The 26113-nt window shown below is 43.9% G+C and overlaps 1 protein-coding gene across 10 annotated transcripts in view; it reads left to right on the top strand.

Moving 5' to 3' along the window:
* The window catches only part of EPHA5 (EPH receptor A5), a 210644-nt gene that overhangs the window by 150747 nt on the left and 33784 nt on the right, over positions 1–26113 (top strand). For 4 of the 10 annotated variants that reach the window (XM_040597105.1, XM_040597096.1, XM_040597052.1 and 1 more), the window contains 4 exons: positions 4134–4258; positions 7118–7277; positions 12816–12921; positions 22828–22893. In XM_040597105.1, the coding sequence (XP_040453039.1) occupies positions 4134–4258; positions 7118–7277; positions 12816–12921; positions 22828–22893 (457 nt within the window). The remainder of the gene's footprint in view (positions 1–4133; positions 4259–7117; positions 7278–12815; positions 12922–22827; positions 22894–26113) is intronic. The other 6 variants (XM_040597059.1, XM_040597073.1, XM_040597103.1 and 3 more) reach the window with 3 other exon arrangements.

The following is a 26113-nucleotide window of genomic DNA, read 5'->3' as shown; positions in this document are numbered from 1 at the left end:
TTGACTTTTAAATCTTCTGGCAAAAACTCAGACTGCAAAAGAAACTTGCCATCTCATGGAGGAAGGAATCCCAAGGTGTATTGTGAGGTCTGAAGTGTCAAATACAAAACATTTGCACATACAGGAATGTAATCATGGTAAAAGAAATTGCAAACGCATGAAGAACACATGAAAATCCATAGCATAGATGTCTACAAAAGGTGATGTCTGTATCTGTAGACATCTGTGTCATAGATGTGAATAACAGCAGCCAGGACAGAGATGGCAGCAGCAGGATAACATTAGTTTTTCTTAAAATATAATTAACATTTTATTCCACTAAGCATCATTGTATGTTAGGCATTAGTAGGACACAGCACAGTATGTTGTAAATACTGGGTTTGGTGCCTTAGATGGCTAATTCCATGCTAATGTCATTATCAAAGGTTGCAGAGGAAGAATGGCCTAAAAGGTTTATTCCTCGTGAAATCATCTCCTGTAGTTATTCAGATGTGACTAATGATGCATCTTCTGCAGAAACTTTCATTTATTTATTTGGTATGTCCCTTTATTCTTAAGAAATGTTAGAAATAGAACAACAAAAAAAGGTAGAATCAGTTTTCTATGCTTTTATTTGTTTCCTGATTAATTTTGGTCTCAGAAAAGCAAGAATGTACATTAGCAATTTCACACCTTGTTACATCTTCTGTTTGCTTTCATCACACGCATGGCTGTTTTCATGAATGGCAAACATAAACATAAATGATGTAATATCCCTCTTTGATTTTGAGTGTCTTGCTGAGAAATTAATGCATATGTGCAGATTACTTGTAAAGCAACATGTGAACAATTCACCATGCACATCTACCCTTTGTAGTGTCAAGGCAGAGATTTGAACAAGACTTCTGCCTGCTTACATAAGAAATATGGGAGTTTACAGCTCTATGTATCTTTACTCTTAGGTGAGTTTATTTTTTTACATGTTGTACTCCAAATGGAAGGGCTCTGTGACTTGGCTTCTTTCTATTAAGAGGATGCTGTGCTTGCAGAAGCAGTGACCTTTGAAAAGCAAGTCTCAAGTAATCCTTTTATTTTCCTGAGATCATATAGCACAGTATCCAGTTGCAGGCTTTTAAGATGGAATGATTGCATACTTTGTCTGCTTGTCTGGATTGGATTACATTTTGTTTGACAAAGAAAACTAAAATACTTATACCTTCCTTCCTTCAGTTCAGAGCATCGTGATCTCTGTGTGTTCAGGATGCAGAGTAGTTGCTGTATCATCCCAGCACCACTGGGATTTATTGAATTTACTTAATTGGCCTTTATCTCATGGTTACACTTTAACGCTTCTTTTGAAGGAGATTCAAAAAGGATATGGTTACCCCTTTTCTAATTTACTTTGAGAGTTGGGTTACTCATTTTCTTATCTTCCTTCCTTTTCCTGGTAGATCAGAGCATTCTGCAGAGCCATGATTGAACATGTTAGAGACCTGCATGGTGAGACATTGAAGTCCATGAAGCTGTTAACTAGCCAAGCTTTTTACACGCTGATTTTTGAAGAGGATGCTCAGTTTTAGGGGAGTAGGGAGTTTGACGGGCACTTATGGATGGCCAGTGGTGCATTTTCTGTTGTACTGTGCTGATGCATGTGAAGGAGAGCTAAACTCCCCTGAACCTCCCAGGGAAAGATTTTGCAGCAGAGTTCAGGAGCACTTGCATCATTCTCTTGTTTTTAAAGCACTTGTGAGCCTCAGTCCCATAAACACTTCAGGAAACCTCAATAAAGTGGATGAAAAGTCCATTATTTGGTCAGGCGATCTTGATACTGAGAATTGTATGGTTTTCGCATTCCTGAGAGGTGTTCAATACCAGGGAGGGCTGAGGTCTCCCCTCGCTGCACTTCTCAGGTTTGCTTTTGCTAGTAGGAGTTTATAAAGGTTTAATGCTTAGCTCTGACTTTCTCCAGCCTGTCAGACCTTGGCTGCCAGCTCTGCAAGCCTGGTATAGGCGTTGCAGGGATCTGGGGACATGGGTCCCTTCTTCTGAGTACTTTGGTGTCTCCATTCCCTATATATAGCATCTTGAGTGGCTCATGCTAAGAAGTGATCAGTATCATCTATTTAACTAGGGCTGTAGAATCACCTGTTATTTGGCACCACCACCCCACAGTGAGACTTGTTTTCCAATGCCTCTGAAAACAGTGTGTAGCGCTCTTTAAAATAGAAGGGAAGTTAATTTTATTTTAATGAAGTTCACTACTAGCTATGCCTTCTCTGGGTTAATGCATCTGACCATACACATGTGCACAGTCTGTGTATCTCACATGTACAACTTGGCTTGCTGTGCACATGCATACATGACATATATTTAGGCACCTGGATTAATTAATGGTAAGTCCTATACCAGATCAACAGTTTGAGTGTACGTTGTTACTCACTTTCACATAGACCAGAAGTTTGTGAAGGACATCAGCCCAGGGTAAGGCGACTTTTGTGGATGAAAAATTGTTGGTGATCACCATGCGGTGCCTACATAAACAACACGATCATTGTTCATATCCAGGTGGTTTTTACTTGCTCAGCAGAGCAGTCGTGAGCACGGTGGTGGATGCCCAGCCAAAAAGCAAGCGTTGCCTGTGCAGCTTGATGCCAGCTCTCCAGCAGAAAACAATATGGAAATAGCCGACACCTTTCAGGATCCTCCAAGAGCCAAGTGGGGGAGAGATTAGTAAACAGGAGTGAGAAGAACTGAGGCTGAAAAGAGACTGAGCTGTGGGAGCTTGCTTTGAAAGAGAAGGCTTGCTGCTAGCCTTCAGTCCAGGGATAATTGTCGGGAGTTCTTTCGTTGCTCATTTTGGCTGATGGTCAGGCCTGGCAAAATTAATTTGTTGTTCTTATTTTCCTTAATGGGTTGGGGTTTTTTAGTATTATGATAATTAGCTAGCCCTGCATATATGTCTTTTTTTTCAATAGTTCCAAATACAATTTGGAAGATAAAATGTGGTCATTTGCTATTGCTCTTTGCACTCAGTTCCCCATATGGCCACAAAGGTCTTTTCTGTGGGTCTCCCCAGCCCCCCTGTTATTCTTACCGAGAGCTGGCCTGTCCAGAGGGCGAGTTGAAGGCCCTTGGACAGCCATGGGCTGGTTTTTCCTCTGGAGAAGCTGCTTTTGTCCCTGTAAATTAGAGACTATGAATTGCTCCCATCCCCTTTTCTTTTCACTCAGTGTTGTTTCCTAATCTCTGGCGTGAAATACCTGGGGCGTTAGGGTTGCATTGCCCATAGCAACTTTTGCTAGGGAGCTGGAAGAGGTGGTAGCAACCACAACTCAAAAAGTCTCTGCAGATACCAGACTGAAAACAAAGGATCCAGCCTGTTTCTGATGCATGCGTGGTGCTGCAGAGGGCAGATAACCTTTCAAGGCTGCATCTTAAAATAATAAGCGGAGCTGGTATAGCTGCTTTCATGCTGAATCTTCCCCAAACATGCCACAAACTTCCAAGCTGTGATTGCCGTTAAAATCTTGACAGTTGCCATTTGCAAGGATTAGCATCACTGTGTGAGCTGTAACACTCCAGCGATACTTGCGATACTTGCGGGGAGCAATTGAATTATAAAGGCTGTGATGGCCTTGCCTACCCTGTCCCTTGCTTCTGGAAAGAGAAGGCTGAAAGATGTGTGGGCTTTAGCTACCGTACAAGCCAAAAAAGAAATAGTTAAGTAGCCTATGTAATCTCAGGTCTTCTGAAAAATGCATACCTTTAAAGCAGCTGAAAGCAAGCGGTATGTAATCAATATGTAATTTTGATAGCATAGCCCCCTGACACGTTTGACAAGTCAAGGTGTGGGGTTGATGTGTTTGAAAAATGCTTGAAAGACAAGGTTGATGTGTAAGCTGCTGATGGCAGTTCATGTTGTTACTTGGCTCAGGTGGGTGATGCTGGTCAGATCCTCAGATGATGAGAATCTCTGCAAGCCCACGTTAAAAAAGGGCAAATGTCACTGGGGTGAAAGCCCCGCCGACCTGCAGTAGCTAAGGATTGCCTTGCCTTTGAGGATGCGCTGACGAGTTGAGTTTGACTTCAGCAGGGGCAGACCTCCATCTTACTAACAGTGGTTTTTGTCTATTCTGTTTTTTCCTGTCTTGCAGCACCTTCTCCAGTCAGTAGTGTGAAAAAAGGGAAGATAACTAAAAATAGCATCTCCCTTTCCTGGCAGGAGCCAGATCGACCCAACGGCATCATCCTGGAATACGAAATCAAATATTTTGAAAAGGTGTGACGGACTGCTTGTTGAGCATCCCCAAGTACCTTCTCTTTGCTGTCCTCTTTTAGTTATAATTATTTGAGTCATGGAAGGGAATGGAGTGATTTTATGCGTAAATCAATGTCAGATTGATTTTGCAGTAAATGATTAGGAAGACTTGAAATGAGGGTGTTGTTTTCCATTAGTGTGCCACTTCTCTTGAACAAATACATTAAATCTGCGTGTCAGATTTCTCTCCAGCCTTATCACATTAAGATAGAGCCTGCTCATTTGTTAAAAATAAGAGGGATTGGGGATCGAGCGTTTTATCTCCTCCCAGAAACATCAGGCTGTCCCTTGCCTTTGGTATTTCAGTTTCTGACTTGATTTTGCATCAATGATGTAAAGAGAAAAGAAAGGTTTTGGGAGAGATTGTTTCTGCTGTGATGTGGAGAAGGGCATCCTGGCTTAAGAGCTTGCCTGGATTTTCCAGCCCTTGCTCTTGGTCTAATGGAAAACACTTTCTCTTCCTACAAAACTTGCCTCTCCTAGTCTTCCTTTCAAATGGCAACTTGTTCTCTTCTGGCAAAATTAATGCAGTTTGAATGAAAATGGTAACAAATGTGCTTTGTCTGAATAGCATCTTTTAAGTGATGTGGCCTTAGATCTTTGGAAGTCTTACATTTCTAAAAATCAGGTTTGCAGTTGACTGAATAGCAGATTCTTGCCTTAGCTGGGATTGTAAGGTGTTCTTACTTCTGAAACAGTCAGGCTTTCTACATGAAAACAAGATGAAAATAATTAAATTGAGTCATAATTCACTGGTTTGGAGGGTTGAATTTCTATTTTAAGGAACATCTTCCATTAGTTCTGTCTATGGCCCAGGTGAAACCACTCAACATGGACCAGGACTAGGTCTTTCCTCCTCCTCCCTTCTTTCTCTGACCATGGGAAGGATCTGCTCAAGCAGTCCATGCAAACAGCGGAAAGAATTTCAGAAATCTTCTGCATCAGGATAAAATCAACATTATTTTTGCAGATGAGTGAGCTTGGGCTAGGACACAAGATGTGTGAGTGGCTTAAGTAGGGCTGAAGCTTTCAAAAGGATTAAAAAACAAAGCAAGAATCAGGTTATGCTATTGCTGGAAATAATCCATGACTGATTATTTTATTAACTTCTTTGATTAACCATTGTGACACATTGAATCCTTACTGTGGAATGGCCTAGGAAAATTGGCCTCTAGAAACCTTGATAACGAGCAAATAATAAAAGCAAAAAAACCCCCATATATATTTTCATTTTACTTTGTTTTCAAACAAATCAGTGGGAGGGGGAGCTTAAAACGTTGTATTTGTGATCCAGAACTAGTCTCAAGTAGCTTCAGTAAATAGTTCTTCAAGTGCAGGTCCTTCATGGGGAGGTAGCTACAGCCAGTCTGAGTTTTTGCTGTCTTGATTTATTTCGTTCAGGCTGATAACGAAACTTAGTGTTTTTCATAGGAAAGCTCAAGTGTTTAAATGTTTGCAGAAGCCAACAGTGTATTGAAAACCTAACAAGTAAGGATGTGACCTAATATTCACTTACTGCTTTTTAATCAGTCATTGATTTGAATTTTGGGTGTCATCCTTAATTTTTCTTGTTTGTTGCTACTGTCATTTATATATTCTCAGTTTTCAGCCCTTTATAAGGGTAGATTTGCAGTGTTCATTTCCAAGGGATGAAAGTGGTCTTTATTAAAAGTTTTGGAAAATGGAGTTTTGTCAGATTGCTTTCTTTTAAGAGAAACTGCTCCTTAACAGGAAAAAAAAAGGCATAGACACACATATACCCCCTCCCAAAACAGTGTTGCGTAGCTCCAGGCTTCAATGAAAAACCTGTAATCCTACATTTGGAGATTCTCAAGGCCTTATCCAGGCATATTACTGTCTATGGGAAGTTGCCCATTAAATCAAAACGAAAAAAGAAAAATCAGTTCAGATCCTACGAGCTATGTAGAAATCTTCATAGGGAATTACTAAGAATTCCTGTTAACCTCATAATAATTTGCATCTGAGAGGATATTGTGAATAAAAAGCAGTTTCCAAGTTTGTAGACCTTAATTTATGAGCTCTTGTCTAGATTATATGTTACAGTAAATAATTCTAAGAGTAATTACCAAGCATTTCAGTGAAATTTTAATCAAATAACTGGAACTCTTTTGCATTAGAAACTGATGTAAATGAAGATTTATTTCAGCAATTTTTCTTCAAGTTCGTTGCTTTAGAAGAACAATGCAAAATTAGATATTTTTCTGGAGGTTTGGGTCTTTTTACCCTTCCCAAGGTCTAATTCGTGGCTCTAGAAATGCCAGCCTGAAGTTCTACAATGTGCAATATAATATTCTCTTTTAGGCCTAATTACATTACTGGGAAGTCATTTTGGTATAAAGTAAAACCCCTTTCCAAGGCAATGGGACCTTCTTCCTCTTCCCCCTCTTCCCCGTGCCTTCGGACTGATCTTTAAAGGATGAACCTTTCTATTGCCCTGGGCTGTTTACATCCCAAACTATGGAAAGCTGCTCCTACTGCAGATGCCAGTTTGGTCCCCGTATTGTCATTTATGGGTGGAAAGTCCCTCTGCTCTGTTTCATACCTCCTAGAGTAATTGATTATAAAAGAGAAAATCAGATCTCACATTTTGTACTGCAGAAAGGGCCTTCAGAAGGGGGGAGTTGAGAAAAGAGATCCTCAAAAATGCATATTCGAGTCACCTTTTGTAATGTTGCTGTGGGCATTGTGAAGAATCTTCTTCTTAATATTAATTCTTAAATGTTAAGAGTCTTCTGTGAGAGTCACTATTTGTCTGTTTGAACATTGTTTTTTTTTTTCTGGGGGGTGGGGTGGGAAAAGGACCAGGAGATGAGCTACACCATCATCAAATCCAAAGAGACAACGATTACAGCAGATGGCTTGAAACCAGGCTCAGCGTACATCTTCCAGATCCGAGCCCGGACAGCTGCTGGCTACGGTGGCTTCAGCCGAAGATTTGAGTTTGAAACCAGCCCAGTGTGTAAGTCCTTTTAATTACTGTCAGCCCATGTCTCTGGAATGGTTACCAGAAATGAGTCAGGGGATCGATGCCTTTACAAAGAACTCTTCCTTGTCCTGGCCTTATCCGTTGACTTTGGAAATATCAAGCACATCATGACTGTGTACTGGACAGGCTAACACAGAATCACACAGAACCACAGAATGGCCGGGGTTGGAAAGGACCGCTGGAGATCATCTAGTCCAATTGCCCTGCTAAAGCAGGTTCACCTAGAGCAGGTTGCACAAAGTCATGTCCAGGCAGGTTTTCAAGGTCTCTGGAGAAGGAGACTCCACAACCTCTCTGGGCAGCCTGTTCCATGCTCCATCACCCTCAAGGTAAAGATGTTCTTCCTCATATTCAGGTGGAACCTCCTGTGTTTCACTTTGTGCACATTGCCCCTTCTGTCAGTGGGCACCACTGAAAGGAGCCTGGCTCCACCCTCTCGACACTCGCCCTTAAGGTATTTGCATGCATTGCTAAGGTCTCCTCTCAGTCCTCTGTTCTCCAGGATAAACAGGCCCAGCCCCCTCAGCCTTTCCTCAGAAGGGAGATGCTGCAGTCCCCTGATCATCTTTGGACCCTCTCCAGTAGTTCCCTGTCTCTCTTGAACTGGAGAGCCCACAGCTGGACACAGCACTCCAGATGAGGCCTCACCATTGCAGAGCAGAGGAGTAGAGGGGGAAGATAAGCTCGCTCAACCTGCTGGCCACGCTCCTCCTAATGCACCCCAGGATCCCCTTCTTGGCCACAGGGGCACACTGCTGGCTCATGGGCAGCTTGCTGTCCACCAGCACTGCCAGGTCCTTCTCCACAGAGCTGCCTTCCAGCTGGTCAACCCCTAGTCTATGCCGGTGCAGGGGGTTGTTCCTCCCCAGGTGCAGGACCCTGCACTTGCCTTGTTAAACTTTGTTAAGGCTCCTCTCCACCCAACTCTCCAGCCTGTCCAGGTCTCACTGAATGGCAGCGCAGCCTGCTGGTGTATCAGCTGCTCCCCCCAGTTTTGTATCATCAGGAAACTTGCTGAGGGTGCACTCGGGCCCCTCATCCAGGTCATTGATGAAAAGTTGACAAGAGTGGACCCAGCACAGACCCCTGGGAACACCGGTAGCTACAGGCCTCCAGCCAGACTCAGTGCTGTTTATCACAACCTCTGAGCTCTGCCATTCAGCTCGTTCTCAATCCACCTCACTGTCCACTCAGCTAACCCACACCTCCTGAGCTTACCTATAAGGATGTTATGGCAGACTGTGCCAAAAGCCTTGCCGAGCTCAAGGTAGACAATATCCACCTCCCTCCCTTCATCTGCCCAGATAGTCATTCCGTCATAGAAGGCTCTCAGGTTGGTCAGGCATGATTTCCTCTTAGTTGAATTCATGATGACTGTTGCTTGATAACCTTCTTTTCCTCCACATGCTTAGAGATGACCTCCAGGATGAGCTGTTCCATCACCTTTCCAGGGATGGAGGTGAGGCTGACCAGCCTGTAGTTTCCTGGACCCTCCTTCTTGCCCTTTTTGAAGACTGGAGTGACATTGGCTTCCTCCAGTCCTCAGGCTCCTCTGCTGTCCTTGCTTCCTCAACTCACGTGGTGAGGCAGCAGGTGAAGTCAGGAGGCCTTCAGGCTCCAGAAATTCATTGTGTTCCCTACTTAGAAAAATCCTGTATTTATGAGAGCTGATGCAAGAAAGGACCTGTCCTCCCCCCTCAGGAAGGAAAGAGGGGATAGAACCTAGTCCTCCACACCTCTTAATGACTGTCTGCAGAGAATGCTGAGCTCTCTTAAATACCTGCATCTGGAGAAAAATCCCTGAAATGGTGCATCTCTGGAAGGGGAAGAATTGAACTAGCATTTGCATATTTTGGTGTGGTTCCTGTTGAGCTAAAAGATGGTTTCCTGTTGGCTGCTGATGCCACAGCCTCAAGGAAAGGAATTTGAATTGTGATCAAAAATGGGAAAAATGTGCACTGCAGGTACAGGGCTTTTGCTTGGCCTGTCCCAAACTTAATATGGTTTTAGGGTGGGTTTTTTTGTTGTGGTGTTGGGGGGTTTTTTTGTTGTTTGTTTGTGGTTTTTTGGGGTGGTTTTTTTGTTGTTTTTTGTTTTTAAATGAATCTGATCATCCAGGTCTGGATTCTGGATATTTTGTGGCAGAGTGAACTCCTGAGGCATGCAGAAGCTCAGCTGCTCTTTCCCCAGTGTTCAGGCACAGCTGTGGAGAAATTCTTATTGTCCCAATTACCAAATTTTTGCAGAGGTGTCAAATATAATTGTCTCCCTCAGAAAATATGTGTTCTCTGTTTCAGTTTGTACAACTGTCATTTATTAATTTTTTATACTGTTTGCATGGAAGAGAGATTTTTTGGTGGAAATACTCTGTTCATTCCAGTGAGAAAGAGTCTATTTTCTGTATGTTTTCCTTGGAAATTTCAATTTTTCAATATTTTGATTACTGTTACTCCTGTTCATTTAAAATTCATCGTCTTTGAGAAGAAGATGCCGAGTTGCCTTTTCAATGCACACTACTTCTGAAGCCATAATAGATTTTAAAAGAATCATTATACACATACAGATGTAGCTGTGGAGCCAGTGATTGAAATAACACAGTGCAAATTGCATCACAGTACAAACATTAATGCAAGAAGAATGGTCTATTTAATGTATTTCTTATTGTATTAATCATTAATTGTGCCCTACAAGTAGCAACAAAATCATGTTATGCCAAAAATTATTCTATATCATACTAAGGAAATTTTGCTTGCATTTGGAAATTTTCTAGTTTAGAGTCATTTGAGTAATAGTGTTCCAGACTGTTAATAAATAATACATGAAATATATACACACTTGATCAAGTGCTTGGGTACCTATGATCCTGGTCCAAAAATAACAGCACTTCCATAAAGCCTATCATGTAAGTATATGCATTAATCAGGATATTTTTTTGCGAACATCATGCGGTAACATCTTTAAATCCCTTGAGTCTGCACCCCAGTCTTTTTAGCGTTTTAAAGGCAGAGGAGTAGGTACATCTCTGATACTAAGGAGCTGCTGGCATAGTTGGAGGAATATCTACTGCATGGTCCCCAGTTCAGGATCTGGGAACTGTTACTCTGTTGGACTTGGGTTCTGGGTGAAGCAGGACTTAACCAGACGTTTAAATGCTTAGTAGAGCAGAAATGCAATGTAAGCTTCAGTATCATGTAAAACGCAGCTCCACTTGATATTTAAAACATTTTAAAAAGCAGTTATTTATTTTTTTTTCCCCAGGGCCCTATATAAAGTCAATATTAGGGCCAGGAGTGTGACCAGACTCACAGTGCTTTCTTGCACATCCCAGGGAATTTGAAAGCAAGCACAGATCGAAATCTCACTGCTACATCGGAGTTCAGATCTGAAACTCTTGTTAGAGCCAAAGCAAATTATTTTAATTCAAGCACAGATGAAAACCTTTCAGTGACTGTTGTGAGAATCAAAGCCAGCCTCCATAATTGTTTGGACCTAACAACAGGTTTTGTTTCCAGTTCAAAGGTTTCTGTAAAGTTATTTTTAATATACTTTGGGGAAATATGAAACAACAGCCTGAGAGATGCAAGGGAGGGGGAAGCCATAACTTGTTTTGAATTTTTCTCTTTTTTTTCCAAGTTTTGGGGTTTTTTTACATACTACTGCAGGCATCTGCAATTCTGCAAAGCACAGCAATGCAGCCAGTGCTGCATTTTTCAGCAGAAGTTTTCTATTTGGGTGGAAGCTGTTGCTAGGTGTATCCACTTGCTGCTGACCTCCTTTCCAAATGCCACCAAGCTCGTCTAAACTGATAAAACTAACCTTGCCAAAAGCTGGTTTTCAGCTGGATTGGTGAGCTAATCCAGCTGGTCAGCTGGATGGTAGTGGGAACATGTCACCAAGCTGAGGAGGGCTAACACAAGTCCCCCCTGGCTTTAAATGGCAGCAAGGTCCCAGCTCGGCTTATGAATTCAGGCTTTTTAGCTGTCGTAGATCCCAGTTTTATCTCATTTCCCCATCCCTTGAGCTGTGCAAAAAATCACCAGTCACAGCTTAATGTTCTCCTTTAAATGTTTTTCTTTTTAATTATTTTGTCAAGAAAGCAATAAAACATCATCTTAAGGAGCCTCCATAAATTTGTGAGGCTAATAAAATCTCTGGATGATGGCACGGGTTTGGAGCAGTTAACATTAAATATTTAATGTATCGCGGCCAATCCTTCTGAAATCATTTACATTGCTGTAGCAGGTCCGTGCCACTCGCCGTTGAGCGCTGGAGAGCTCCTGTATGAGGAGCTACTTGAAACCCATTGCAGATCAACGTTTAATGCCATACCTTTTCGACTTAACTTTTAACAATTAATATGGGACTATATTCCGTTATTTTATAGCCTCCATAAAGTTAATCCTTGTGCTAAGGAGCCCTTTTCACTTCAGTCATTTAGTTAAAGGCTTCTTCAGTGTGAAATTGATTCTTGCTGCTCCCCGGGGTGGATGAAGCTTCAGCCGGGGCTGGCACAAGGGTAGGAGCCATAATGAGGTTTTTCCCCGCACGGCAGCAGTGCCTGTGCCTGGGAGCTGGGTTTTGCGGGGAGAAAGCCAGTTTTATACCCTGGGGTGGTTAAATATATATGCAATTAAATAAACTGGCAGCAAAGAGGGCAGGGTGAGAAGGCTTTTTCATTCCTGCTTGGGAACCCCATGTGCAGACCCATGGGGAGATGTGGGTGCCTTCCCCTGCAGTGGAAAGCAGATGAACAAGATACGAGTGGTGTTAGCATTTCCGTTTTACAGGCTGCAGGAGCTTGCTGACCTGGTCTTACTTAACCTGTAGCAAACCCCTGTTCTCTAACAGCTTTCCTGACCTTTCCGCTAGCATCTTTATCACAGGACGCATCTCCTGCCTTTTGGCCAGAAGGCTTTTTACAAGGCATGGGCTGGAAGAGTTCTGCTTCCCTTGGCTGATAAAAGGACCAACCAGTGTATGTGTCTTAGCAAATTCCTGTTCTACAGAGGGCATCTTCTGGCCGTGTAGTATAGATGCCACAGGAAGCTTTTAATTGTTTATAGCTTTTTGAAGTGCAGATAATGCTGCTCATATCTCAGAGATCTTGCTTATGTCTCTTAACAATAACATTCCATAAATGTTCTCTCTGCATATGGGAAGCTGCTGGGTTTTTGTCCTTTATTTCTGAGATTTTTAATGCAGCTAACCCAGGAAGACAAACCTGAGTTTGCAAACTCAGCGGATGTGTTCTGCAACACTTTGGTTTCTGAATTCAGTGATGAGATGCAATTTTGTTGGGGTTTTGGCTTGGTTTTGCATGTGTTTTAGGTCTCTTTCCCCCCATTTCCTTTCCAAACTAGAAACAGGCAGCAAAGGGGGGAAAACACAAACTGTAAAAGAAGAAATGAACTGGTAAGACTTGAAACCTTGCTGACAGCCTTGTTAGAAAGACTCGTGTGAGTGCTGACTATTGTTTTAACCTTAATCTCCATTTTCTGTTTCTCATCTCAGCAGTAGCTGCATCCAGCGACCAGAGCCAGATTCCTATAATTGTTGTGTCTGTAACAGTGGGAGTCATTCTGCTAGCTGTTGTTATCGGTTTCCTTCTCAGCGGAAGGTAAGAGAAGAAGCTGTGTATTTATACTTATCCAACTTTTGTAATAACTTCTATCTGACCAGCTGATTAGTGAGATTTAGGTGAAAGCAGCATGTGAGCAAAGCTGTCGAGCGGTAGCGCTGTAAAGCAGCACGAGGGTGGGATGATTGATCTGTTTGGACAGGCAGGAATGACAAAGGCTCGTTCGCAGATGTAGTTCACTTCCCAATGTTTTTCATCTCTGTATAGACTGGCCCTGATTATTCGACTTGATTCTCACAGGAGTGTTTTTACATTCCTTTAAAAATAAGCGGAACATGTTATTACAGGTAAAATATCCTGGAGCCCGTATGTTTACACTCAGAGCTCACAATGGCCTTTGTTCACAGACAAAACTTGACTTCAGCAAAACGCTGCAACAGTTGCAAATAAAAAGAGAAGAAACCCAACGGAATGGCCAAATGCCCCAAGTTTTGGTCAGATCTGGATTTCATTTCTCATGTGTAGGACGCTAATGTGTTCCCCATGCACTAGTAAATTATACAGAGAGCTCCCCCCATGGAAGGAGATACTCAGTTTCAAACCATCAAGCGATTCCATTGATTTCTCATGTGCTTAAATGTAGGCAAGTGATGAAAGCCTGGTCTATACAATCTTTGACAGCTCTAATGGAAGTTGATGGAACTTGTTGGTGGACAAGGGATTGTGGTATTGGGAGGAAATCTGGTTTGTATCAGGATCAGTTTGTACTGTGGCACTAAACTTGTGTAGCAGCCAGCACGCAAGGCACTTTTTTCATATACTGCCTGTGTATTAATACCATTTTTCAATGGCATAGTCAAACGATGCAACAGTCTTCATGCAAAGCAGTGGGACGTGCATCTATTGATAAGGCTGATTTTTTTTTTTTTCAGTGCAAAGTAAACATTTATGCTTCTAAGGTTCCCATCAGCCCACTGTTGCTTTCATGATACAGGTCTGTTCTTATACTCGGGTCTAGCAAGGTGGCTGTAAATTACAGGATATTTTAAATGTTAAGAGTAGCTATAAGATACTCACAGAGGAACTGTGCTGATACCGAACATATTGGCTGAGGGTCTTATTTCCCAGAGGAGGTAGGGTATCAGTCTGTGAAGGCGGCACGGTGAAATCCAGCCAGGCTGAGCAGCTCTGTCCCCAGGCGTAAGGCATCCACGGAAGGACACAGTTATTTCCTGTCTTAAAAGGTAAGTGTGCTGCCAGACTCATCTCCACTCAAGGTCAGAGACTGACAGTCTCTTTCAGCTCAGCCGTTAAGAGTTCCTGTCATCTGCTTTGAGTGATTTGTTGGGCTTAAAAATGGGCAAGTAAATGCTCCTGTCTGCACAAGAAGCATGCAGCGGTGGGGGGCGGTGAATGGCTACGGGCCATTCACACCAGGGGCTGCAGGAAAGCTGTAGCCAGAAAGACTTGGCTCTGAACACTGTAGGCAGGAGTTCAAGTCTCTCCTTAAAGGCTGGAGGTTTTGAGTCAAATCCCTCCTTGAACAGATGTGGGGGGATGTGGACCTTGGCCTCCCCCAGCCTAGATGCGTCCTTGTATCAATGCAAAGAGGAGGATGCACACGCAGCCTTAGGCAAGCTATGGATGTAGCCTGGCACCTCTGCAAGGGGGGGTGGGGGTGGGTGTGTGCGTCGCAGGTGGAAGGATATATGTTCCTCTGTGGCCATAAGGAATTGCAACTGTGTGGCAACCAGCAGCTCTTGCTCTTCCCACAGTTGCTGCCAAGCACTCAAGACCCCTTTGGGGAGGACATGCCCTTGCAGGTCTCCTTTTTGCTGTTACCCTCTCTGGTCTGAGCAAGCAGTTGCAAAGCCGGAGCCATTTGTCAGCAATTCTTGTTAGTTATGTCTTTCTGTCCTTTGCCCTAATGGGCTTTCCAAGATGTGCTTCCTCTTGGCTCTTTACGTCTTGGCATGTTTATAAAAGCCCTTGTCTCCTTTGGCTAGAGTTTTAGTGCCACCTCTGCGGCTGCCTTAATCCTCCTACCTTGTATGCACGCCTCTCTCTCCATGGACCCCAGGGCAGCTGCAGGTTACTGGGAACTTCTCCATGGTGCCACACTGGGTGTATGGGAAGGGGTAGGCACAGGGAACTGAGCTTTTGGTCTGTTTTTACCTTTTAAACCCTTCTGCTAAACTGGGAAGAATGCAGTACCTCAGGTGGAGGTGGTGGAGCGCCAAGTTTTGATCCATCGTTAGAGAAATGGCTTCAAAACCACAGAGCTTCTTGGCCACTTTGAGTTCCCGTGAATTTTAAAGCCTGTCTAGTGTGTTGAGTGACTCATGAGAACAGAAAAATACACCCCAGAAGCCCAGGAAGCTGACAGCCAATTTGAAATTAAACAAAGCAAAACAAAAAAATTGCTCCTGTTTGGAAGCAGCAGAGATGCCGCTGAAGTGTGTCACTCACGCTGCTTTGCCTTGGATATGATTTTGAGACAATTTGTGGAGTGAATCTCCTGCTGTGACACCGCGGGGTCGATAAACGCATTCCAAGTCATGGGATAATTCCTTTCTGAAGCTGTTAACCTGTTTCTGGAAGACACGTCCCTGTATCTTTAGAGTGGTGATGTTGTTCCAGTGCCTGGTTCCAGGGGGTTAAATTTCCTTTCCTAATTCTTTCCCATACTTGCTTTTAGAAAAACAGACATTTTGAACTCCAGGAGCTGCTCCAGCTGGAATCACCACTGCTTTCCACACCAAGTAAGCTGTGCAAAGCCCAGGCTCTGTCTTTTCTGCTAATGTAGGAAGCAGGTACTGCCCAGCAGCAAAGCCAAGAAGAACCCTCTTGATGTGCAGCACTGAGGACATAGCCTGGCTGGTTCCTGCAAAGAGGTTCCTCATTGCTGGCTCCATGTTGTTCCCAGGCTCCCTGGGAGGCCCTGGGAACCTCAGAATTAGGATATTCCTCCCTAGGATGCTGTATGGCACCTCTTTGCACCCATCCTCCCAAGTGCTGGGCTGAAGTGAGCAGGGGGTTGAGAGCAGTTCTGTGGTGAGAAGGGGATGTCCTCTCGCTCTTGGCAGCTCGGAAAGTAGTTTCCCAGCCATAGGATTCAGGAGTTTGCTGTGCTCCACAAGCTTTTTATTTTCTGCTAGGTTCCCAGAGGCAGAAGTTTCCACAGCTCTTCCCCTTTTTTTTTTGCTTTTAAGTATCTCTACAGTTTTCTTGCTTCTTTTGAACGAATGTAAGTAACAGCATGGCATTTTCCATTGGCAGCTGGCCCTACACCAAAGGTCAGCTGAATGGTAATCACGGTGGCATTTCCACAGGCCAGCATCCATCTGTGGAAACGCACTTTGTGTCTGAAGCTGGAGGTTCCTGGGAATTTGAAACAAAATGCGCTTTGCCTTAAACAATTAAGCTGCATTTCAGAGCTGATTTACTTGCAGATGCTCCAGAAAACTCTCCCTGTAAATAATGTGTCCTCTGACCAAGGTCATAAATGCCAAGCAAAATAGCTGATCACTTTTAAGTTATCCTGCTCTTTGCATCAAGGGCATATTAATAATATAACGATCAGGATTACAAATCAAAGAGATTCACTAAATCAGACTGTAGTTGTCTCAGCAAAAAAAGAGAAGTGGATTGAAAATCTATTATTAAACCAGCTAGAAGCATTGAATTAAAGAACATGGATTTGTTATTATCTTTGTTTTGTTACGATTATGTGTTCTTCTTGAAAGTGCAATGCATTTTCAGATAGAGCAAGGCTATAAATTTTACTTTCCTAGCAATGCTTGAACTAGATGCTGCTTGGCATCGTTGTTCCCGATTGAGGTATATATTAATCTAAAATCATTAGAGACTTTTGTTTTACACTCTGTGCCAGACAATGCCAGTCACAAAGATCTTTGCTGTCCGTCTTGCAAGGAGTAATAATGTGCCACAGTCATTATTGTGGCATCAGCCACTTTCTTCCTACAAAATGACATAGGGAGCCAAGTTTGCATCAGCCTGGGAAGGAGACTGTTGGGGTCTGCAGATAAGGTAGTTGACCTCAAAGACGTAGCCGTGTACCTTTAAGACAGCCACAGACTGTCAGGTATGTAAACAGGATGTGAAGAATCGGAACTTAGAACCGCAGCATACGGGCACCTACAGCAACAGCAAATAGCAAGCAAGAAGAAGGACACAAAAAACCTATCAGGTGTCTATCAGGTTTAGACACCTGCACTAAGATATATAAATGGTTTGTATAAACAATAAAGGCCATTTTGTCCGAACCCAGCCACGCAGACATAGTGTTTCTTTTAAGTCCGCCTCAACTTGCATCACCGCAGGAGACCTACTGCTTCAGAGCAGTTTCCCCTTTTCTGTCCTTCAAACCAAGCCTTGTTTGCAAAACTGATGGGGTCTTAGGGTGAGTGTTAAGAGGTTCTGGTCCCCCAAGCATTTGAGCTTTGTAACACTAAACAAAGGCATGGACTTCTAACAGAGCAAAATGGGGATGCTATTAGGTCAGTGCTGTGCGTGTTTGCAAAAGCTGCCCAGAATAACTAGGAGGTGTATTGTGCATCTGCATTTATAGCCAGCTACCCATTATGGATGACCTTTCCATCTCAAGTGATCTTCCAAAGAACCAGAGGGAGCTTTTTATAGAACTTAAGAAAAAAATAGATTTGAAGCAACAAAAATCTGCCCCTCTCCCTGTGTCATGCATATATAGAAAGTCTCTTTTTAGCAAGGAACTAGCCTTCAAAAGGCAAAGCAAAGACAAATCTTGCCACCTGGATATTGGCAATTAGAGGCTTCTGCACCAGAGTATCCATCCTTGACCTTAGCTGATTTAGACTTTTAAATATCAGCCCCTGCGGTGGCAGAGGGCTACTTTCTGGACACAAGTATGTGCATCTTGTTAAAAAGTGACTTTCAGGGAGTAGAGAGGGTGAAAGGATTGTGGTGTATATCCTAGGTCCTGAGCCAGCGTTTGCAACCTTCTGTGATGTGGAAGGTCAAAATGGATTAATTATTCCACAACCTCCCCCCCCATCCTATTTTCCAAGATGTGTCAGGGCTTAAAATAGTTTGCTTTTTCGACATTTCCGTAGGAAACAGGAGACGGTTTGTAGATAACATTTTTCATAGAGAATTTTTCCAGCATGAGTCACAATTTTTGTTAGTTGTGACTTTTTAGAGGGCTTTTATCTCTACATTCTTGCCTGCTCTTCCTTCTTCCTACAGGATATTGTCTCCCGTGATTTGTAGCCACTTTATGATGGTGCCTACTGCCAAATATTCCCCACAATTCACCTGACAAGAGGAAGGATTTTGTTGGAGAAGCTATTGCTCTGCCAAGTCAAAATTCCCATCCACCAAGAGCAGGCAGAGTCTGGTCCTGCTTCTGTTCAGGTCAAGGTCTTTACTACCTCTATTGTGTGACCAGCCTCTTTGCTCTGTGATGGTACATTTTCCCAGAGAGGATTGTTAGCAGCATTGGTGTACAGGGTCCCTCTGAAAAAAGGGGCTCCAGTGCCTCCTTCTGCACAGGGTGATGCCTTCCCAGGGCCAGTGTGGAAATGTGCTGCCTGTAATCCCCATCTTTAGCATCCTGCCTAGATCAGCTTGGCAAATTTGACTGCCCCAACACCTTTTTACTTTTTTTATTCTAAACACTTTTTGGCTTAGTACTTCTCTGCAAACACATTGGGCTCTGCAAGCCAGTCTGAGCCGCTGCAGTTTCAAGGAAGATTTAGGGACCTGGGCTGATCTGCCTTCAGATGACTTTGGCCCAGACAGGAGGTGGGAATCGACCACATCTGTAATTAAGCTCCAAGCCCATGAAGCATTGCCCTTGAAAGCATCATTTCTGAGTTACTCTGGCAGCAGCCGAGGGAATGGGGCAGGAGGATTGTCATGAACAGATAAGCAGCAGGCGTAAGCTTTGTCTGAATAGGGGAAATGTGGGGCAGTGCAGCAGTCAGTGACGAAAGCTCCTCACCTTCGTTCTTCAGATGATCCATTTGACAGCATTGTGCAATTCCCATTTCCACTTCAGGAAGGGAACTGGGCTGCCCTTCAAGCTGAAAATGGAGCCTGACCAGTGGTAGCAGCTCTAGGCTCCTGCTATGCACTGGTGAAAGCCCCATGCGTAAGTAGTGTTTTAAATTGGGGTATTACAGTGTCTCCTCTTGGCTGTGGAGTGGGTAGGGGATGAAGAAAAAAAATCAGTCATCCGTCTGGACTTCTGAATGTGTGGATGTTTTACCTTGCTTTGAATGCTAGAAATAGGAAGTGTGACCTCTCCTGGGGACACGCCATGTTGTGGCACTTGGCCTCTCACCTAGAGAAAAGGGTGTCTGTACTTTCTTTCAGCTTGGACATAGCAAAGTATAATGCCAGAGGTCCTTCCAAGTGCAGTTCTTTTCCCTGGAAGCTTTGCTGTCCTTCCCCATAGTGCCTGCACAGGTACAGTCTGCTCGGGCCTCTGCATTCTCAGTTATTCTAGAGCAGCGCAGAGTCATGCTTTAACACGTGAACTAGGTGTAGCTCAGCAGGAAGAGAAGGTGACTCCTAAAGCATTCATATAGTTCTGAGCAAAGCAGGAATGTACTCCTAGCAGCTCACAGGGTGTAATGCTGCTCCACTGATGTTTGAAGCAAGCATGTTGACTCATGAAGTACTAGGTGCGGTGCTGGCCTCCTGACCTGGAGATGCAGGGAGCAATCATTGCCATCGCTCAAGGCTGTGTGAAGGATTAGAAAAATCTTTCCAGGCACCCTCAAATATTTCAGTCTCTAATTGCAAGCTTCTGAAGAACATCCCATTAGAGCAGCTTATTAAAAGTAACAAACGAGGCTTTCATTTATCATGACTCCAAGTCTTCAACTTAGAACTCTTAAAAACCACAGCTATATGAGGCAGAGCCTCTCAGAGATCTATATGGCCACTGGAAATGTAGTTTAATACTGAATGCTCTCTGGGTCATCTGCAGACTTGTGGTAAATTAATTACATTGATTGCAGGCATAGTTGTTGGGGCCATCGTATACATTTCATTAACAAAGCATGTAGCCCAGGGTTTTGAAACAATGCCAAGAGTGTTGATAAGTCCTCCTAGCACAGGTTTATTACAGTTTGCTCTCTGGAAAGTTGGGTTTGCAAGCCACACAGGCATTATGGGGGTCACCTTTGCTAGAACTGGAGTAGTGTCATCTTTGTGTGCCTGAGATAACCAAGAGTGGCAGGGTTGATCTAGCCAAGAAGTGGGACAGTTCCAGCAGGCCACAGAGGTCCAGGAGGTGCTGCTGTATCTCCAGGATCCTCTTTGTTGTCTCTGCCCATCTGCAGGCTGGTCCTTGAAGCCAGGGCTTGAAGCAGAATTCACACCTTGTTTCAAACCAGCTTGACTTCTGCGGATGCCGCCACCTCAGCATCTTGTTCTTTTCAAGAAAAGGGGATTTAATGCTGCAGGTGTTTTTTCAATAGCCTTCACCATTACATGGATGTGTCACCTGTTAACCTGCAGCAAACTGAAGGGGGTCCTGACTGACAGCTGGAGCCATGGGCAGCCCCCACAAGCTGTCCTTGTGGTCTGCTGGTTGATTTAGTGAGGCTAGAGGAGACTTTGCAGATAATTTTGATGTATACAGTGCTCGGTTCAACTCTTGACTGCTCTGCGATACAGGTCAGCTTGCTGGCTAAAGATCTTAAAACCCTGGAGAGGTCTGGATGTATTTCATTGAGCGGCAATCTCTTATCCTGCCACAGCATTTAATCTCATCTGCAAAGTGTTTGCTTTCAGATCCTCGGTTTCTAGACTGAGAAAGCCCTGTGTGGAACAAAGAGACGGGGAAGATCTGCCCCTCCTAAAAGTCGTCAGCACCCAAATGCGTGGTGGCCATGAGGGCACAGTGGGTTTGCTGGAGTTTAACATCCAGTTCTATTTGCCTCAGAATTTTTATATTCTGAAGTTTATCTGCCAAATCAAGGCATTCTTTTCACACAAGCTGTAATAAACCTTCCATTGCCCTAACTGTTCAGGCCAAGTAGTCCATTCAGTTACCTATCCAAGCACTCCTGGGACTGGAAAGTGAATTTTGTTGTCTGGTGATCCGGTTCAGTTTGGTTCTAAGAGCTTTAGATTCCCCTAATGTTACACCTCTGAGTATTTTGACCCTAAGTGCACAGCATTATGTGATGGATGTACAGGAGTAAGGCTGCATTGAGGCATATTTCCCTTGCACTTGAGCGTGTTTTTCTTCCCCGTAAAGGGGAGCAAGTGAGATCTGAAGCACTCTGCTTTCGGTGCAGGGGGCTGATTTTGTGTCGGAGCAGCCCAGTTGCTGATGAGGTACTCAAAGAGTTTTCTTTGTTTAAAAAACCAGTGAGCTCTTTTCATTTTAAGGAATCTGTTGCTTTTCAGGTTAATTGAACTGTTGTTCCAAAAACTCTGACTTTGCATGCTGAGTAGCGAGGGAAGGTCTGGTGGCAGCAACCCTTAGAAAATGCCTGGGGGGAAAGAGCCTCCTAGCTAAAATGTAAGCTAAGTTGTCACAGCCACAGTGATCTTCTGGAGGCATAGCAGTTCGCTGGGCTCAAATCCTGCAAGGTTAAACCCAGAAAATGGCATAATTGACTCAAAATATATAGTTCTTGGGTTCCCTTTGTGTACTTTTGGACCTCTGGTTTTAACTTGGGTCAGTGGAGAGGTTTAGTGATAGCTGAGCTGCTCCCCTATTAGTATGATTGCAGAAGATGGGGCATTATGAAATGCTGTCAATTATAGTAAAAAAATATTGGCATCACTGTTTAGAAAATGTTAGCAAGTTGTTTTGCTGATGCAAAAGTAGCTTAGAGAGACATTCTTCACCAGTTCTAATTTAAGTAAGCACATAATCCAGTATATAATTCTATAAATCATTGCATGCCTGAAGTTATTTTGCATCATAATTTAAGGCATTGCAGTTGTAGAATGTTAATTTTGTCTAAACAGGCTATTCTAATGTGTTTAGTCGTTGTAAGTTATACTTGATAAAAATCTGATGGACACAATTTTTTTTCAAGAAAAACATGTTATGATGATTTGAGAAGAAATGATGAGTGAGATCTTCAGCTGACTTTAACCAGGTTATGTCTGCACTGTTGGGCTCCCAATTGTATATCACACTGAAGTTCTTTCTGTTGTTTCTTCTGCACTATGTTCTTTTCCAGGATGAATTACCTTAATAGATTTGGTAACAGAAAAATGGTCTATGCAAGTTCTCTGACAAGGATAAAGGGCAATTACTGAGGTGCCACCAGCCTTGGGTTATGGACTGATGCCAGGCGAGCCATACTCCGATTAGATTAGAGTAATGGCCCAGCAGCCTTCAAAAGCAAGATGTGGATGCGTGCAGTGCCTTTCAGCTCGCCATATTTTGAGTTTATTTAGGCTGACTGCTCCCACACGACTCACAGGGTCCTGCATCTGCAGATAGGTAACACACATGCAAAGCTTCACTGGTACAAGGAGACTCGGAAAGGGCTGTGTGAGTTGAATACATGCATAAGGGTCTGCCAAAGCAGGGCTCGCATTCATCCAGTGCTTTTTTAAAAAAACAAAGTGTAACTGAACCGCACATGCAATTTTGGAAAAAATCACTTTGCCTGCTCCAAGGCAGGTACTTAAGTTTAAGTACATGGCCCCGTTAATCCTAATGGTGGTACTCAAGTACAGGAAGCACATGTTTAATTGCTTTGCAGGACCAGGATCTGTATGCTCTCCCCAAGGCCTTTTTCCCCAATGGTAGCCCATCCCATGAAATTCTTGCAGCCCAGGGTGTTAAGGTCCAAATAATTGCAATAAGAAGGAAGAAGGGCATATAAAAATGTTGGGGAATGTATTTGCACCTTGCCAGGGTGGTGGGATTATTCCTTATCCTGGGCCTTTTTGTTTGCTTTTCAGTTGCTGCGATCATGGCTGTGGGTGGGCTTCTTCTCTGCGTGCTGTTGCCTATCCGAGCCTAACATGGTCAGTGTTCCCACCTGTGCTGGCTCCTATTTCGTGTCCTCCCTCCATGTTTTCTGTGCACAGTCTGCCTCTCCCTCCCTTTCTTGTATTGGCCTGGAAATCACTTTCTCATCCAATTTCTGCACTCTGCTTGTCTATCTCAACAACTGGAAACAGCGTGACCCAAAACAGAGTGTGTCTGCAGCAAGAGCAGGGGTCCCAGGAGAAAAAAACCTGATATGTTACGCTGTGATCGATCCAGACACCACACCAGCAATGTCATGTCTCATAATAAAACATCATGTATGCTGGACACTTCATCAAATTCTGCTTCGTGTCACCAAAAGGGGCTGAGAGAGGTAATTTGCCTCCAGAAAGGAGGCAGGGGGCAGGCAGGATTGGAAGGGTATTTAGTGGCATGTAGCATGCATGTCACTGAAATTAACTGTATGTCATCGACATACATGTCAATGTATGACATACATGGCAATAACATGATGCTGTTTGCCAATGATATGCTCTGGCAGCATTGGATATATCTCTGTGGGCGTTGAGAGCTGCGTGTCTGTGCTGCATGCTGCCCCATTCTGCCACCATCTGGGCCTGCCTCGCCAGTTTCTGCTCTCTTTATACTCTCCCCTCTTTTCTAACTAATCAAAGGAAGGGTGATTTTAATTTCTGTTGGTTTGACTGGATGCGAGTTGTGTTGCTCCCTGAAGAGAATGTGTTTTAGGCCTCTAAATCAGCTGTAAACTGTGCAGGCAGAGATCTCTCTAAGCCTCCTAGGAGACTCATGAAATTGCCATCAGATATCTGCTTGAGACTGTAGGAGCGCTAAGACGTCCCACACACGTTGTTAAAAGGGAAGGCTTTGCAGCATAGCTGGGCGAGAGGTGTGAAACTCTTCTACTGTGTTTTCTGGAGCTGCTGAGGCTTTGCATGGTAGTAGCTGGGTCACGGTACAGCCCCTGGCTGCGGGGCACAGCAGTCACCAAGGCGGACTGTTTTGGGGTCCTCTAGTGCTGTTTTGGCTCTGACAGGCCTGAACCAGCGAGGAGTTTGCAAATGCAAATCGCAAAGGCCCTACAGCAGAAGACTTTTTAGTATTTTTTTTTTTCTGGTTGAAGCATTTTTAAATTGGTTTTCCTGACTTTTGAGTGCTTAAGAGCAGTGTTAGTGAGCAAGGATGCTCGGCTCAGCATTTGGCTGCAAAATGCTCTTCTGACACATGCAGTCATTCCTGCGAGCCACTGGTTTGACAGTGGTTGCACTGAAAGAAAATCTTTTCGTAGTTCTTGTTGTCTGTCATGCCTGTGCCACCAGTGCAGAAGCAGTCCCTCACTGGGAGTCATGCTTCAAATGTCCTTAGCAAGACCCCCAGCCAGAGAGTGACAACAATGGAAAGTACTGTTCAGAGGAGACCAAGAATGGACTGGAAGGCTACGAAGAAGAGACACACACAGGGAAGACTTGGCTGACCTGGAAAACACTCTCTGCAAGTTTCCTCCTAAGCTGTGTAGAGACTAATGTGCCAGCAATCTGGGAGGGGGAAATGGGAAAAGTGACTTCAAGGCACAGACGCCATCAGCTGTGCTATGGGAAGGCACAACAACCTATTTGGAGAGATCTATGGAGATTACTTCAGAGGGAGCTTCCTGTGAGAGGGAGAAACGGTATCTTGTTTAAATGATTTTTAATTGTTCTGGCGGTGGTTTAGGAAAGCAGGGAGTCATTCAGTGCAAAGGCAGGGAAAGACTATAGGCTAAAAATACTACCGCTGGAATCGTGAAACTTCCTTTGTAAGGGGTCCAGGTTAATAGAGGTCCAAGGCAGGGTCACACCGTGTAGAGGGGACAGCAGTGGCTGGGAAAGCAGCTGAGAGGACAGTTCCTTCGGAAAGGAACCTCCCCGATTCCTCTCCGGCCAGTCTGGTGTATCTCTGAACTGAGCTAAAGGTGTTAGCTGGTCACCTCGAGACCTTTTTCTGCTCTTTTGATCCTCTTCTCCAAGTTACAGGAGTTTGAGAGTAGATACAGGAGTTGAATGAATCAGATTCCCAGCCTGCATGGGTTGCTTCAAGTTAACTCCAGGTGAAAGTTTGGTCCAGTGCAATGGAAGTAATTCATTATAGACATGAAAAAAGCAGGAAGAACAGAAAAATCGGAAACAAATTCCAGTATAAAACCTGTTTGGTTTACACCACTCCCTTGAGTATTCCCTGGTTTTGTGATACTGAATGTATTCTAGGATTGCAAGCAGCAAATGTAAATGCTGAACATGGACCAGCGTTGCTAGAGGTAGATTTTTGCCTCTGTCTCTTTAGTATCGGTGTTGTTTATCCAGGTTAAAACTATTTACTGAACAAGTTATTGTCTCCAGACGTGAGCTGAGGCAACAGGATCTTGACTAGAAGGAATGATCCATGTTTGTTTGTTCCTCTGGGTGGAACATGGTCCTGCCCTGCAACACATATGCAGCCTTATCGCTTTAAACATCTTGGAATGTCTGAAATGAGCACTAACCATTGTAAACAACAACCTTGTGGTCCTCACAAACCTCCTGTAAGATGACAGCTTGAGATGGGTTGGATGCATTCCTCAGAGTTGATTTATTGTAAAAGATGTGCTTCTGAGTGAAGGTCTCATCCCTGAAAAGCAAGTGGCATTTTGTCTGTGTTTCAGAGAAGTGCACAGAGTTAATTTATCTCATACTTAAGAGATGAAATACATGTATAAATCCCTGCAGGACTGGGATGGGAGCTTGCACGCTGCTTCAGGGCACAAGCCGTTCAATGGCATTGACTGCATCTAGCAAGGTGAGGTCCCTTTCCTCATCAGGAATGTCTAAATGCTGTTCCCATGTACATTTCCAGTAATGCCTTGGCTGTATGCTGAAATGCTTTGGCCGGTGCCTGTAAAAGGAGTATATAAAAACTCTCCCACATCACTGCCTAGGGCTTGGATGTCCAAGGTCCAGTTCAACATCCCCTGACTGTGTCCTGCCTGGGTTGTGAACCACACTGGTTGCCCCAGCTAAGGAGACAGAAACACCTTCCCTTGGGCATTCTATGGTTTTTGGCGATGCCTCGAGTGGCTGAGGGGCCACACGCCACCCAGCAAGGGCACCCTGAAGCACAGGGTCAGACACAAAGTATCTCCATTGGTCCAGGGAGAGCAAGCATCTTCCTGCCTCATTTCTTGAAGGATTTTTCTCTGTGAATTGGCTTGTGCCATGCAAGGCA

Source organism: Falco naumanni, chromosome 1 (assembly GCF_017639655.2).
Source record: "Falco naumanni isolate bFalNau1 chromosome 1, bFalNau1.pat, whole genome shotgun sequence".
Taxonomy (NCBI): domain Eukaryota; kingdom Metazoa; phylum Chordata; class Aves; order Falconiformes; family Falconidae; genus Falco; species Falco naumanni.
Note: the sequence above shows the minus strand (reverse complement) of the source record. Positions and strands in the feature narration are given on the sequence as shown.